Source organism: Ovis canadensis, chromosome 1, assembly GCF_042477335.2.
Source record: "Ovis canadensis isolate MfBH-ARS-UI-01 breed Bighorn chromosome 1, ARS-UI_OviCan_v2, whole genome shotgun sequence".
NCBI lineage: Eukaryota > Metazoa > Chordata > Mammalia > Artiodactyla > Bovidae > Ovis > Ovis canadensis.
Window position 1 is genome coordinate 88428813 of NC_091245.1, and position 16065 is coordinate 88444877.

The following is a 16065-nucleotide window of genomic DNA, read 5'->3' on the forward strand; positions in this document are numbered from 1 at the left end:
CTTTGAACACAGCAGAGATTGAGACCAGCTCTGTGAGCTTGTGAATCCCATATTTCACAGATGAAGAATTGAGACTGGGGAATGACTGAAATTTTTAAGGTCACACAGCCTCAGTCGTTTATGTCTCCCATTTGTAGGAAGTGTAACGAATAGCAGCTCTAGACTCTCTTATCTTTGACCCTCACATGACCCTCTCAGTGTCATTGTCTCTAGTCTACAGAAGAAGAAACTGAGGCATTGAGAAGTAAAGGGATTCACTCAAGGTCACATTGCCACATGGCCAGGGTTCAAGCCCAGGACTGTCCCACACATACTTTCCAGAAACCATGCTCCCCTGCAAACCAATGCTGGTAGAAGAGGTGTCTGGTTCTTTGGATCACAGCAGGGTCACCAACCAGAACCAATCTTTCCCCCCACTTGACTGTGGGCTCCCTGGAGGTGGAGATGAGATAAGCCGCCCATCTCCACACAGTGTGAGCTCATAGGAGATGCTCAGGGAAGGGTGCATGTTTGACCTTGTTGCTGCTCACGTCTGAGTGGAGGTCACACCGCTGGGTACCCTGGAGAGGCTGTCCCTGGGCCCTAATTTTGTTTGAGCCACTTCTGTGGGTCAATTCCCCGACACAAGGAATCTAGACCAAGGGGAGCTGTCCCCACCTGGCTCTGGGTAACCAGTGATGAAATCTTATCGTGGCTTTTCAAAAAGCTTTTTGAAGTGTTTGGCCTGCTTCCCGGGGATTAGCAGTCCTAACATCCTGTGCAGTCTGAGGCAGCCTTCCTGATAGTGTGCACTTGAATGCTGTTAGAATGATCCCAATCTCGTGAATAAACACGGAAAAACCAGTGCTTTGGTTCTTGGCTTTGAGGGTCACCTTCCAGAGGGAGAGGCGGCTGAGCCTGAGTTTCAAGGCTCATTGTCCAGGAGTGTTTGCTGCTGGGTCATGCTGGGCCACTGGCAACGTGGAGCTGGTGCGGGGAGAGATGGTGGCGGGTGGGTGGAGTACTGCACTCCTGCCTCATGTGCTGACACCCACAGGCCCCAGCCCCAGATACTACAGATGGGCCTACTGCTCGTAAGTATGACTGTCCCAAGGGATATCCAGAGGTTGTGAGCAGTGAGCTTGAAGCAGTGCTGCCCCAGACTTGACAGTGTAAACTCATGACCCACCCCACCTTGCCCCCATAACTTGTCAGGCCCTGTGCTAAACTGTAGCACATCAAACCAGGAGGAGTCTTGTGAAAGGCCTTTTTTAATGTTCAAGCTCTTTTTCCTTATGAGCAAGAACTCTAACCTCTCCGAGCCTCCATCTCCTCATCTGAGGCCATAATAAAGATGCAACCCTCTATTTATGCCATAAGTGGTGGCAAGATCAATTGTCCATTCATTTGCTCAACCAAGCATTTATTGAGCATCCCCCATGTGTCAATGCTGTGCTGTGCTTAGTTGCTCAGTCATGTCTGACTCTTTGGGACCCCATAGACTCCTCTGTCCATGGGATTCTCTAGGCAAGAATACCGGAGTGAGCTGCCATTACCCCTCCAGGTGATCTTCCCAACCCAGGGATCGAACCCAGGTCTCCTGCATTGCAGGCGGATTCTTCACCATCTGAGCCACCAGGGAAGCCCACCAAGGGTCATGCTAGGCATGTGTGGGGGGAAGCATCAGTTGGATGCAGGGCCACTGAGAGAGGACATGCAGGCCCTGGTCTGGCAGGACAGCCTCCTCAGGGAAGGAAACAAGGCACACGCTGTACCATTTGGTGGTGTTATTTTCTCTCTACTTCCCTGGCTTTTGGAAAGGGAGGGTGCCCTGATGATGCTGTTAGGGTGTTTTCGGAATACTGAATGTGCCCACGGCTGCTTCCTGGGGCCTGAGAAGCAGCAACGTCCTGGCCTGCTGGGAAAGGACATGGGGGTGGAGCACTGCCATGGCCAGGATGGGGTATGCCTGCCCTCCTGTTGTTTGTTGTTCAGTTGCTAAGTCGTGTCTGACTCTTTGCAACCCCATGGACTGCAGCACACCAGGCTTCCCTGTCCTTCACCATCTCCCAGAGTTTGCTCAAACTCATGTCCATTGAGTTGACGATGCCATCCAACCATCTCATCCTCTGTCCCCCCTTCTCCTCCTGCTTTCAATCTTTCCCTGTTTGTCTTCCTAAGGCCTGTCATAAAACATTCAGGTCCCCTGTCGACTGGCCTCCTGAGGCCTTTGCAAGTCAAATACATAAACTCCTGGGTCTGTCCCTCTCAGAGTCCCCCACCACCTCACCTCCCTGTGTCCAGGGTCCACCTCTCTACTGCCCAGCCTGTCCTCTCTGCTCCAGGTCTATGCCCCCATCTTCCACCTCATCAGGCCTTCCTCACTTTGTAGACCTCTGTCCTGCAGGATATGGGTGGCCGGCACCTCAGTCTCCCTCACATCCATGGTCCCAAAGCCTTAACCTGGCTTGAACCTGATCTTCCAGTTCCCAGTCTCCCTTCATACCTGGGATGTGATCTCCACTTTTGTGTTTGTGTCTTTGTTTTCCCTTTAGGCCTGATTCTCTCCCAGGCTCCAGGCCTGAGAGCATGTCTGGCCTGGACCTTGGGACCCTCTACTTGTCCCAAACCCCTGCACGTCTGCCCCTGAGAGACTCTCCCGGGTCCTCTGTGTGTGGCTCAGACGCCTAACCCATCTCCCAAACCATCATGTCGTAGCTTCCTCCTTTTCCTCGGTGTGTGGCACAAGTCTGCCCTCTTTGCCCACCTTCCCCAGGCCTCCCAGTGGCTCATGGAGTCTGGCATCTAACCCTCCCCTCCCAACATCCTTCTGACATGGAACCAAGGGCCACAACCTTGTGGGGAGCAGCAGTCTTGGGCCTGCATCTCTTTTATTTTTTGGAGGTTTAAAAATTTATTTTTATTTTTTTGACCATGCCACACAGCATGCAGGATGCAGGATCTTTGTTCCCCGACCAAGGATCGAACCTGCGCCCCCGCCCCTCTCGCCCCACATTGGAAGATGGAGACTTAACCACTGGACCACCAAGGAAGTCCCTACAACTCTCTTAGATGGAGGTGACAGACTGAACAAGCACCCTTGGCGTCAGATGCCCCTTGGGGAGAAGCCTGAGCAGCTTCTGGAAACCTGGGCTGGGAGGACTGGGCTGCGAGACCCCTGGACAGGGCAGGCTGGGGCTCCTGTGAAGTCAGGCCCAGGAAAGCGAGGCATTGAGGGCTGGAAGGGGCCTATTGAGAACAGGCCTCTTTACTGACCACAAGGTGGGACGTGAGATAGGGCTTTGGCGGTGGCCCCACCTGTGTTAGCTCAAGAGGTCCTGTCTGAAAGGGGAAATCAGGTCAGGGAGGCTTGCATGACATTTCCTGGCCTGAAGATCAGGCATGTGTACCCTTCAACTTTGAAGTCCCCGGTGTGGTGGAACCCATGGCCCTTATCAGAGTGGGTGTTGTGTAGTCTGGGTGCTATCTTAATGTGTTTGTGGAGTGGCCCGAATTTAGGGGCTATCTCTGCAGCTTGGGCTCCCAGCCAGAGGGAGCCCCGCACCTTCTATAAAAGCTGTGGGAGTGGGCCCTGGCTGCAGCAGCGGCCGGACCCGGATCCAAGATGAGGTGTCTTGTGGTGCTACTTGCTGTCTTCGCTCTCTCCCAGGGCGCTGAGATCACCAGGTAAGTGTCAGGCCTCAGGGGAGGGGATGGGCATCGCATGCATCTGCTGCGGGGAGGTGTCTCCCTCGTCTTCCAGCCATCGGTTCCCCTCGGGAGACCGCGAGGAAATGTTGCAGGTTCCCGGGATAATCGTTACCAGTCAGTTCTGCCTTTTATGTTGGGGCCTTTTCCTCCAAAGCATTCCCCTATCCTTTAGGGCGTGGTGAACAAGAACAGGGGGTCAGATGGGCTGTGTGGGAATTAAGCACACAGCTCCTGGAGTCAAACTGCCTGATCCTTAGCTTCATCATGAACATAACGTAAACTTGTAAATTTAGGATGACAGAAGTATCCATCTCATAGGGTTGTCCTGAAGGGTAAGTTGTTGTTGTTCGACTCTTTGTGATCCCATGGACTGTAGCCCACCAGGCTCCTCTGTCCATGGGATTCTCCAGGCAAAAGTTGGAGTGGGTTGCCATTCACTTCTCCAGGGGACCTTCTCTACCCAGGAATCAAACCTGAGTCTCCTGCATTGGCAGGCAGATTCTTTAGCCAATGGGCCAGGGAAGCCCTCATAAGGGGTATATGAGTTAGTATTTATAAAGTGCTCTGAAGAGTGCCTGGCACGTTGTAAGAGTTATGTGTGCATCAGTTAGAGTTCTCTGTTGTGCCACACCCTTTGTGGGTGGAGTTTCCAGGTTCTCCTCCCCAAATTATAACTGGTATTTATTGAGTGCTTGCTACTAGATGCCAGACACTTAACTAGGGCTTAACCTATACTCTCACTAAGCCTCAGGGATTAGGTAGATAATATTTTTTGCCTTTCACAGGTGAGGAAACTGCTGTTTAGGGAGGGTCCTTGAGCTGTCCAAGGCCTTGTGGTTAGATATGAAGGAGCCAGACTTGGTCCTAAGTGGACTGGCACTTTTTTTTTTTTGCTACACGGTGCAGCATCTGAGCTCTTAGTGCCCTAGCCAGGGATTGAACCCATGCCCCCTGCAGCAGAAGCATGACTTCTTAACCATTGCACCACCAGAGAAGTCCCCTGGACTGGCACTCTTGCCATGACGCCACACTACCTCTGGTTCCTAGGTTCGAGCTCCGTCAAGGCCCGAGCCCAGGGGAACCTGAATCCATCCCTGGGAAGCAGGGTCCCTAAAAAGGGGTCCGGTGTCTTTCACCAGTGGGGGCTGCAGGTGGTGGTCTTAAGAGTAGAGTTCTTTCAAGTGCCAGGTACCTGGCCGGCTCAGCGTGGCATCTGGAGGCAGAAATGGGGTGGAGGTTTCCGTGGTGGTTGGAGCTGCAAATGTTTAGGGCTGCATTCCTGGCTCTTAGCACGGGGCAGTAGACCGCCTTCGAGCCTCGCTTGCCTCGAGGGGGGCTTTCCGGGTCCTGTGCCGAGACAGGACAGATCAGTAGAGTCGCAGCTACTGCTGCGAGAGTCACCAGGCGCTCAGCCTGTGGGTCCTGAGCTGACTGGGAACCAGAGTCGGAACAAGCAGAAAGACATGGGGACACGGGAAAGGACAGCTGTGGGCTTGCTCCCAGGAGCTCAGCCCAACTTCCTTTTTTTCGGGCTGAAGTCCTTTTCTGTCATCAGAGACAAAGGCTGAGAAATGTCTGGAGAAACTTTCATTTCTATTAATAGATCAGGTCTCAGCCAAATTCACACATGAGGGCTGGGGGCGGGAGGCACCAGAGGAGAGACCGTCATTAATATACGAGGCGTTCCATATGGGATCCATTTGAGACATGAACAACGTGAGAAAATCCATTTTCTTTATGAGTCTTAAACCTGCTGCCCTTATATTACTCTCAAAGCTCTTTCACACCTGTGGGCTCCAGTTGTCCTTAAAACAGCCCCAAGGAGGAGGACCACGTGACTCAGAGCTGGGTGACACCGGGAACGATCACGCTCTAGTCTTCCACTGCAGGAGAGGAAACTAAGAGCTGGAGAGGTTAAGTCACTCAGTTCGTCCACAGCAGTGCCCGAGAGTGGCTGGAAAGGGAGAGATAATCCATTTTGCACGGAAGTCGAAGCTCAGAGGGCCTTGACCAGCCACCAGCTGCCAGAGACCGAGTCTCCAACCAGCTTCTGCTGTCTTCCTTCTTGATTCTCTTCCTGCTGATCTGCCTCCATCATCTATCATCTAAACTTTAACCATATTCACTGGGGACCATGCTCTGTGCTGAAACACTCTGAAGAAATTCCACCCATGTTAGGCTGCCCAGAGAGCGGAGAACAGGGGTTGGCCAAGTGTGGGAGCTTGGTCATAGCTTTCTCCAGAGTGTGGGGGACACCATTTTCTTCCCTACACAGTATGCTCCTGGAGGGTAGAGACAGGCTTTTCATGTATCCCCGGTACCCCATACAGTGCCTGGCACATAGTAGGTCCACAGCAAGAATTGGAGACTGAATGAGAGTCTGCTGAGTGCCTTTCAAGCCCCAGAGGTGCAAACTCACTGTGTGTGTTAGCTGCTCGGTCGTGTCTGACTGCGGCCCCATGGACGCAGCCTGTCAGGCTCCTCTGTCCACAGACTTCTCCAGGCAAGAATGCTGAAGTGAGTTGCCATTTCCTTCTCCAGAGGATCTTCCTGACCCAGGAATCAAACCTGGGTCTCCTGTATTGCAGGCAGATTTCTTCCTGTCTCAGCCAACATGGAAGCCCAGGCACCAGGGAAGCCCATTAGTGGCTTATAAAATACATCGACTGAGTTTCCACCAGCATTAAAAAAGAGAAAGGAGTTGGAAATATCAGAGTGCATTGCAGCTGGTAACGGCCAGCACAAGCTAATGTAGAACTCGATGTTTACTTTAGGTAATGATACAAAAAATGGAGAAATAACTTATGGAGCCCAGAGCCTCTGGGCTCCTCTGAGGCTGGGTGGCCCTGGGGAGATGCCCACCTCATCACTAATTCTTCCCCTCTCCTCAGGATCCCACTGTACAAAGGCAAGCCTCTGAGGAAGGCACTGAAGGAGCGTGGGCTTCTGGAGGACTTCCTGCAGAAACAGCAATATGGCGTCAGCAGCGAGTACTCCGGCTTTGGGGAGGTGGCCAGTGTGCCCTTGACCAATTACCTGGATGTGAGTGGTTCTGCCAGCCTTCCAGTAATGATTCCCACACAGCGTGATGGACACCCCGCCCCTCCTTTCCCTCTTTCAGGAATCAGGGAGCCCTATGGGGGTGTGTGAAGCCATCTCCCACCCCTCAGTAGCTCTCAGGAAGTAGCAGTCCCTGCAAAACCAGTCCTCTCACTTTCAAGGGTCTGAGCCCGGATGACCTGCCCGCAGACAGCATCCCTTGGGGACACATGGTCTGCGCCCAGATCCAGCCTCACACCTGACTTTCCAGGTCCAAGGAACCCACGACTTAGGTTTCCGGGGCAGGGAGGGGGCAGCTGGTGCCCACTGTCAGCTTCCCGGGACATGACAGGAGCGCCCCCCATGCCCTCTTCTTTTCTGGAGCCTGTCTCTCTCATCTGTCACTCAGTAAACAACCCACCCTTTTTCTGTTCGGTGCCCTCGTTTCCTTATCTAGGTCATCCCCACCTCCATCTGAGCCCCAGTTTTGACACACAGAGAGAGCTGGAAGGAGGTGTGTCTGGGGCACCTTGGGTCTGGCGTCTGTACCTGGCTGGTATCCCACCTCTGTGTCCCTGTCCCTGGCAGGTGCCCCAGGCTCCTTACCAGGCAGGGCTTACATTTTGCTCTAGTGTCTGCTCTGGGGGCAGTTCCAGCAGGGGTTGCAGGATTTGCGGCAGAAATCACGGAGCCTACAGAACTGAACAGGCACCGGGCTGGGCATCAATGCTCCCCAATCCTACGTGGTGCTCCCAGCCTGACCCGGTGCTGTCTGTCTTCAGAGTCAGTACTTTGGGAAGATCTACCTCGGGACCCCGCCCCAGGAGTTCACCGTGCTGTTTGACACCGGCTCCTCTGACTTCTGGGTACCCTCTATCTACTGCAAGAGCAATGCCTGCAGTGAGTGACACCCTGCCCCGCCCACCTCTCCACTCTGCCAGTCGTGGTCAGGCTGGCCAGGCTTGGGGTGGGATGTGTCTGCGTGTTGTGGGGAGAGCTGGCTTGGACATTCCCAGACTCCCAGTTGTGTCCTATCTCCTTGCTCAACCCTCCCACTGGCTGCAGACTGGGTAGATGTGCAAATCACAGATCTGATGCATAAAGCACCAGTTAGACATGGGGGAACTTTGTTTCATATTTTTGGCTCTGTTAGGAGTCAAGGCAGACACCTTACCCTCCTGGGTGCTCAGTTTTTCTTTCTATAAAATGGGGCCATGACATGCCAGTCGGTTCTAAGAGAATGAAGTGAGAGGTACTGAGAAAACATTAAATATATGTAAATAATTTGTTTCTCCAACCATCTTGGGAGATCGGTGCTCTTTTTATCCTTATTCACCAGGTGAGGAAACCAAGGTTGAGAGAAGCAAAGAGACTTGTTGGAAATTACAAAGCTGGTATAAGCTAGTCTCTGGAAACCACAGAGATGGCTTTCTTTTTTTCGTTTTGTTTGGAAGTTATGAAGGTAGCACTGGGGGGGTCAGAGAGGTGGATTGAGCAGCAAAGAATAATTTTCTTGACTGAGCTTTGTGGGGTCCAGATAGAACTGGCTGCTTATTTTCAGTAGAGAGAATGGTCAGTATTGAGACCATATTCTTACGAGAGCTGGTAAGGATTTAGCCCCTGTTAGCACTGTCAAATGGAGAGAAGATGCTCTGAGTCCCACTAACCCTGAGCCTGTGTTCCAGAAAACCACCAGCGCTTCGACCCAAGAAAGTCGTCCACCTTCCAGAACCTGGGCAAGCCCCTGTCCATCCGCTATGGGACGGGCAGCATGCAGGGCATCCTGGGCTTCGACACCGTCACTGTGAGCGGACCTTGGGGCCAGCCGGTCCTCCCCTCTCCCTGCCCACCAGCCACTGCCCCACCCAGACACCCTGGCTCTGGGCTGTGCCATGACTGGTGCCAAGGGGCTCTTTGTGTCCTGCCCCTGTGGGTGGCCCCCCGGGAGAGGATTCTGAGAGGGGTTTTAGCCAGCAGCAGCTGCGGCGTGTCCCTCCCTCCCTTCCCCTTTTCCTTTCCATGTCAGCTCCCACCCGAGAGGCTTCTCTGGGTCCAGTTTCCATCCCCGTTTCACTTATCCTTGGCATAGTCACTGTGATCTCATCTTAAATTTAGTTCTTTCAACAACCCTTTGAGGAAGCTAGTCTCACCCCCATTGTTCAGACGAGGGACCCAAGGATCAGATGAGCTGATAACTTGCTTGAAGTCACATAGCTGGTCATGGTGGGTGCTGTCAGACCCACGTCTCTGCCTCTCTGGATTTGACTTCACTTTATAAGTCATAGAGCAGCGCCTCCTTTCAAGTCAGAAAGCATCTGTGCCCTCTGGACAAGGCCTCCCTTTGCTCTCGGCCCTCTGCCTTCTGAAGTACTTGATTCAATGGCCGCACATAGTAAGTGCCCAATACATGTTAGCATCTTTCCTTCCATCCTCACCCACCATCTAAAATTAAAATCAAGCAGTATCCCTTGGTGCTCATCAGCTTGCTCTTCCTTGAGTTCTTCCTGGCGTCTGGCTGGAGTCTGTTTTGCTGTGAGCCTGAAGGCTCAGAGAAGTACTTGTCCACGGTCACACAGCTCATGGCAAAGCAAGGATGTACAGTAAGGTCTTTCAGATGCACACTGCGGGCATGTTCTTTCTATGCATCCTACTGTGCCCACAGCGCTTCCCAGGGAGGCGCCCCGGGTGCAGCCAGTGGAAGGGCTGCAGGCAGGCAGAGGTCCCTTTGAGCAGCCCTTGTTTCACCCTGTTCTTTCAGCTCACCTTCAATTTCTGCACCATGAGCACTGCTCTCTGTACCCCCGCCTGTGCCCTCTCTTCCCCTGCCAATCAGTCTTCTGCCTCGTCAGACCCATTCCCTCAAAACCACGGCACAGAGCTGAAAAGGGAAACGTTTCTCTTAAGTGCCCATACTACACTGCCCATAGAGGGGAGGGCGGGCTGGAGAAGATGGGCTTGACCTGAGCCCTCTCTGGGTCCTCTGGCCGTAGGGCCCCCTGGTGGAGGTCACTCTGTCTCTCTTGCAGGTCTCCAACATTGTGGACATCCAGCAGACAGTAGGCCTGAGCACCCAGGAGCCTGGGGATGTCTTCACCTATGCCGAGTTCGACGGGATCCTGGGGATGGCCTACCCCTCGCTTGCCTCAGAGTACTCGGTGCCCGTGTTTGACAACATGATGGACAGGCGCCTGGTGGCCCAGGACCTGTTCTCGGTTTACATGGACAGGTAGGAGCTGCACCCAGCCTGGGCTGGACTTCCGTGGCCTGGCAGGGACCGCTGACTGAGGAGGGACTACCTCTCGGGGACACTGTAGTTCAAGGACACCAGCATTGAAGCACACCTCTCCTTATTTCCAGGCACATCTAACCCTCTGTTTAAAGGCCCCAACATGGGTCGTGGATGCAGCCAGGGTCCACTGGGCCCTAGTTTGACCTTCATTTCTGGCATTTAAGAAAAGAAGCTTGACTCTATCTCTGCATAGGGGATTTTAACCTCTTTTTTTCTCCCAAAGTGATAGGCCTCAGTAATTATTTACTGATGTCATTGAGATTCTCAGACACTTATAGCAGGCTCTGAGGGAGTTCAGGCTTCTCCTTTCAGTATGCAGGAGGTATTAGAGAAGAGCCTGGAGCAGCAGGGAGAAGAGCTGGGAGAGCTCATCTGAAGCCCGTGGGGTGGAGGTGGGGGTTGGGGGTGGGAGAAGAGCTGGGAGGGATCTGAATCGCCTCCGCCCTGTGTGGGGCTGGGATACCGCTTCTCAGAGCCACGGTGTCAGGGTCCACTGACATGCCTCTCCTCGGTTTCAGGAGTGGCCAGGGGAGCATGCTCACGCTGGGGGCCATCGACCCGTCCTACTACACAGGGTCCCTCCACTGGGTGCCCGTGACGCTGCAGAAGTACTGGCAGTTCACCGTGGACAGGTGGGCGCGGGGCAGCCGCGGCCCCGCCAGAGGCCGGCTCCAGTGTGGGGCCGCGGGGATCCAGGGCGCAGCCCAGTAGCTCGTCCCGTCCGAGTCTGAATCAGACGCTCCAGGGCCAAGGGTCCTTGATAGTGAGATTGCTGACCATTCACTTACACTTTATTAATAAGATTGTGCTGTGCTGTGATTAGTCGCTCAGTCATGTCCCAACTCTTTGCGACCCCATGGACGGTCGCCTGCCAGGCTCCTCTGTCCATGGAATCCTCCAGGCAAGAATACTGGAGTGGGTTGTATGCCCTGCTCCAGGGGATCTTCCCAACCCAGGGATCGAAGCCAGGTTTCCCACATTGCAGGTGGATTCTTTACCGTCTGAGCCACCAGGGAAGCCCAAAAATACTGGAGTGGGTAGTCTATCCCTTCTGCAGAGGATCTTCCAGACTGAAGAATCAAACTGGAGTCTCCTGCATTGCAGGTGGATTCTTTACCAGCAGAGCTACCAGGGAAGCCTTATCTGGGGCTTCCCAGATGGCGCTTCCCAGATGGCGCTAGTGATAAACAATCCACCTGCCTCTGCAGGAGACATAAGAGATGTGGGTTCTATCTCTGGGTCAGAAAGATCCCCTGGAGAGGAAATGACAACTCACTCCAGTACTCTTGCCTGAGAATCCCATAGCCAGAGGAGCATGGTGGGCTACAGTCCATAGCGTTGTAAAGAGTCAGACACAACTGAAGCAGCTTAACATGGGCCCTGTGCTTATCCAGCACTACTACCTGCCAGGCATTGTGCTGGGCGAGAATGTGACTGCTTCATTTGCTCCTCACTGAAATCCTGTAGAGCGGTTCTATGATTATCTTCATTTTGTAATTTACTAACATCGAGTTTGAACCTCATGCCCATCCCCTGGGTAAGTCAAGGAAGTCAAGGGGTGCTAATGGACCCATTTTGCAGATGAGAAGCCTGAGTGCAGGAAGGCTGGGGAGCCTGCAGCAAGGACATGGCAGGAGAAAACTGGAAACCAGATCTTTGGGCAAAGCGTGCGGTGCTCCTCCTACCCTCTCCCTTAGTGCATGTGGCTTTGTTGGTTCAGTGACGCTTCTGTCCCAGAGAAGATCAGGCGGCCTCCATTCAGCCACTGCTGAGTTGGGAGAAAGTGATTTTGGGTTTTTTTCTCTGAGTTCAGGAAGTTATGGGGGCTCTAGAAAGGAACTGAAAGAAAAGGTCCTGGGATGGCTGGGCTTCCTTCCTGCCAAGGTCCCTGGCAGGGGAGGCTAGAAGGGGTCCAAGGAGGGAGGGCTGGATGCTGGACGCATGGCAAGGCCGCCCTGTCTCCCCTCTGTAGTGTCACCATCAGCGGTGCGGTTGTGGCCTGTGAGGGTGGCTGTCAGGCCATCCTGGACACGGGCACCTCCAAGCTGGTCGGGCCCAGCAGCGACATCCTCAACATCCAGCAGGCCATTGGAGCCACACAGAACCAGTATGGCGAGGTAAGGCCAGACCCATATCCCCACCTCCCCAGAACCTCCAAAGAGGGAACCCGCTTTGTACCTGGAGACAATGACGTAGGGAAATGGTGAGGGGCCTGTTCTCCTATAGGGGGTGGGAGGCCTTCACGATGACCTGGCTCTTCTAGCTTTGGCCACTTGGCGTTGGGGCTCCTATGTCTCACACAGTGACAGCAGTCTGACCTTCTGTCCCCAGAGAGGGTCACACATCCCTGACTCTCTGAGCTTTGCTATGCCCTCCACCAATGAGTCTCCCCGCTTTCTCCCTGTCAGCTAAGTGCTCCCAGTGTCCTTGGGAGCTCTGGCTGGGCTTGGAGGAAGACGTCGAGGCCAACCCCCCCTTGTCTCCATCCTTGTCTCCAGCTGGTGTCTGTCCCTGGGCTGGATGACAGGTGGTCCCCATCACCGCGACTCCCTTGAGATCCAAGAACTTCCCTGGGGTCCTCTGAGTAGCAGATCCTCCCCTCTGCTCAGCTCCAGTGCAGAGCAAGGGGTCCTGCCTGGGACTTCCTCTGGCAGTCAGATCACACTTCCTCTGACTTCCTCTGGCAGTCAGATCGCACCCATGGCCCTTCTAAGAGGACTTCCCTCCCTCTGTTCTTTAGTTTGACATCGACTGCGACAGCTTGAGCAGCATGCCCACTGTGGTCTTTGAGATCAATGGCAAAATGTACCCACTGACCCCCCACGCCTATACCAGCCAGGTATGCATCTCCAGGGAGGAGCCTGGCTTCACCCAGCTCTCCTTTCTCTTGGCAACTCAGCATGTTAGTGATACGTGTCAAGGCCTAGATGGAAAGAACAGGTTGTATGTTTAGACCACTCGGCCCTTCGGAATAGGATGAGGCTGTCCTGGGGGCAACTTCATCCTGGGAGAAGTAGGGCAAACCAGAAGGACAGACCCCAGGCCCCAAGGGAGGGCGGGGGCCACTCATAGGAATCTCCATCCATTGTGCTGACTTCTAAGCCCTGGGGCCTTGGGCTTTGTTCAGGCTTTTTCTTAGTAGCCTGGGCTTTGTGGGCACCCAAACTTTGTCCCTACTGCCTTGCTGGCTTCAGCTTTAATCTAATCCTCAGCACTCCAAAGAGTCAAGGCCTGGGGTCCCCAGACCTTCTCGGTGTGTGTGTGTGGGGGGGGGGGGGCGGGTTGTCAGGGCCATAGGTGCTGAAAGCAGGAGGGTGGGGGGTTTGGGAGGACAAGTGAGGGGGGAGGGGACCCACTAGATGACCTTGGATTCAGTCACTTTATTTCTGAATATCAATTTCTTCATTTGTTGAGCAGACAAATCTGATACGTGTTTGCTTACCTCCGAAGGTGATTTCAAGGGTGAAAGGAGATAATAGATGAGAGGGTGATTGAGGGGGTGGGGTAGGGAAAGACAGCAACTGGGGTTGGAGCCAGCTTCATGCCTGCTTCCCTTTCCCAGGAGGAGGGCTTCTGCACCAGTGGCTTCCAGGGTGAAAATCATTCCCATCAATGGATCCTGGGGGATGTTTTCATCCGAGAGTATTACAGCGTCTTTGACAGGGCCAACAACCTCGTGGGGCTGGCCAAAGCCATCTGATCACATCGCTGACCAAGAACCTCACTGTCCCCACACACCTGCACATATACACGCACACATGTACGTGAGCACACGTGTGCACACACAGATGAGGTTTCCAGACAGATGATTCTCAATAAATGTTGTCTTTCTGCAAAGTCTGGCTTTCTTTGGGGCTGAACCCCTGCACCGCTCTGGGGGTGGGATGTGACAGTCACATGGTGTGTCCAGCAGAGCCAGGGCCACATGCGTAGAGGAGGGTTGGGGAGTTGATAGGTGGAGACCTTCACAAGGAAATTGGCCATTTCAAAATCAGGTCAGGATTTTAAAAACAAGATCCGTTTTGTCTTCCTGTTTCCTCATTCTACATGTTTTTAGGGAAAGAATGCAGTAAGGAAGACCTTTCTAGGCTGAGATTGTACCTGCGGAACAAGGGCTTGAGGTGGAATTGAGTAGAGAATGTTTGCCCAGCGAGACAATAGCTCTAGGTCTTGACAGCCATTTGGAGAAGACAGTGGGACAGGCAGAGGGTATCTGGGAAGGTCTGAGGGTCCTGGGGTTGTCATGGGGAAGAGCCACAGCCCAGAGTCCCATCCTCTGTCTTAGAGGCTTCAAACCTGGCTTGCCAGTGCCTGAAAAGTAGCTACATTGCAGGGGCAGACCCGTGTCCACCAGCTCACAGCAGTGGATGTGTCTAAGCTCAGCAAGGACCGCAGATGCCAGTGAATAGACCACCCAGGCTCACAGGTCCCTGTAGCTCCTCCTGAGCAGGGGAGAGGCCACTGAGGAAATACAAATATCAAGGGGTCAGAACAAGGGCATCTAGGCACATGTCAGAGGTGTCTCTCTATCATGCTACTTTGAGGTGCTGTGATAGGCGAGCCAACCAACCTCCCGAGGAAGTCCTAGTGCTGGGCCCCTTGGCCAGGCCTGCACATGTTTATTCCCTCCACCTCTCTCCCTTCTCTCTGCACCCCTTCTAGTCTTTTCTCCAAAGGGGACAGTGCAATTGATCAGGCTTCATTTTTCTAAATCTCAGCCAGTCTTGTCCCCAGTATGGTGATTGTGCTTTAAGTCACACCTTTATAATAGCTGAACTCTCAGAAGGGGGATCGGAGCCTCGTTACTACTTAGTCCCTGCCCCCAGCGTATGCTGACCACACATCCCTTGCAGAGACCCGAGGAGCAGGTGTCACGTAGCACATCTCTGAGAGCCTGAAGTTACAGGTTTGGCTGTGACACTTCACAAAGGAAACTGTCCTTTAGGAAGTGGGGAGAGGGGCCCCCAGCAGGAGCTGCAGACGGGACCCTCTGTGGGCATCTCCTGGGGTCTTTCCCAGCTGTGGTGTGCTGTGCTATGCTAAGTCACTGCAGTTGTATCTGACTCTGCGATCCTATAGACTAGCCCACCAGGCTCCTCTGTCCATGGGATTTTCCAGGCAACAATACTGAAGTGGGTTGCTATACCCTTCTCCAGGGGATCTTCCCGACCCAGGGATCATATCCACGTCTCCTGCACTGCAGGCAGATTCTTCACCTCTGAGACATTGGGGAAGCCATACCCGAGGATAAACAAAACGGGGCCCAGGACGGCAGAGGTGCTGTGGCAGTGGCTTTCTGGGTCTGTGGCTGAGTCTCAGAGGACATGGGGGGCCTCCGGGAGGGAAGGAGCCGGGCTGCACTGTGCAGTGATGTGGAGGAAGAAGGGCTTAGGTTGCAGTCCCCAGGGAACTGAGGGGCCTGGGATGGGTTGGGGCAGAAGAGACAAGAGAATATCCTGGGACCCCAAGGGCAGAGGACATCCTTGGTGCTCGAGCCTTACAGGATCAGAAAGGCCAGTGCGGTGCTGAGTAAGTGCTAGCATGCATTAGGTGGCTAGTCTAAGCCTCACTTCTCTTATCTATAATCAGTGCTGCCTGTTTGCCAAGAATGAGACAGAACTGGGCCATTTTCAGTATTGTTAGGCTTCTTTTAGGTTAAAAAAAACCAAAACTGAACAGGCTCATAAAAATTGAGGTATATTTCAATGGATTGCACTTAACAAATTGTATTTTAAACATCCAAACCTCAATTGGAGATAATGTAGAAAGTCCTAAATATGATGACTTTCACAAATGGGAAGCTTGGGCCAAATGGCCCCCACTGCAACCTCTGCCCACCTGGCTTGGGTGGTGACCTGAGCGGGCAGCACCCCTCTGGGGCTCATGGGCAATGGCAACCCCGCAGTCTGCTCCTGGAGTTTCTCCTTGCTGCAGAGAAATCTCTGCTTGCAATGTTCTGCACACTCCTACTCCTTTCTCCAGCTTTTAATTGCCCTCCAAATCCCCCTTCAGTCCAGACCTCTTCAGGATTCCTGACAAGGGTTTGG

At 53.5% G+C, this 16065-nt stretch overlaps 1 protein-coding gene across 1 annotated transcript; it reads left to right on the plus strand.

The window, feature by feature from the left end:
- The first annotated feature begins 3528 nt into the window (after positions 1–3528).
- On the plus strand, positions 3529–13855 carry LOC138429457 (chymosin). Its single transcript, XM_069571004.1, has 9 exons — positions 3529–3666; positions 6582–6732; positions 7512–7629; positions 8415–8533; positions 9756–9955; positions 10537–10650; positions 11991–12135; positions 12759–12857; positions 13581–13855. Exons 1-9 carry the CDS (start codon positions 3605–3607, stop codon positions 13716–13718), a joined length of 1146 nt encoding a protein of 381 aa, XP_069427105.1. The 5' UTR covers positions 3529–3604; the 3' UTR covers positions 13719–13855.
- The last annotated feature ends 2210 nt before the right edge of the window (positions 13856–16065 follow it).

Coding starts and splice junctions, on each gene's coding strand:
- LOC138429457 (XM_069571004.1), top strand. CDS start 3,605: ATGAGGTGTCTTGTGGTGCTACTTGCTGTCTTCGCTCTCTCCCAGGGC. Junction 6,733..7,511: donor CCTTGACCAATTACCTGGAT/GTGAGTGGTTCT, acceptor GTCTGTCTTCAG/AGTCAGTACTTTGGGAAGAT. Junction 9,956..10,536: donor TTCTCGGTTTACATGGACAG/GTAGGAGCTGCA, acceptor CCTCGGTTTCAG/GAGTGGCCAGGGGAGCATGC.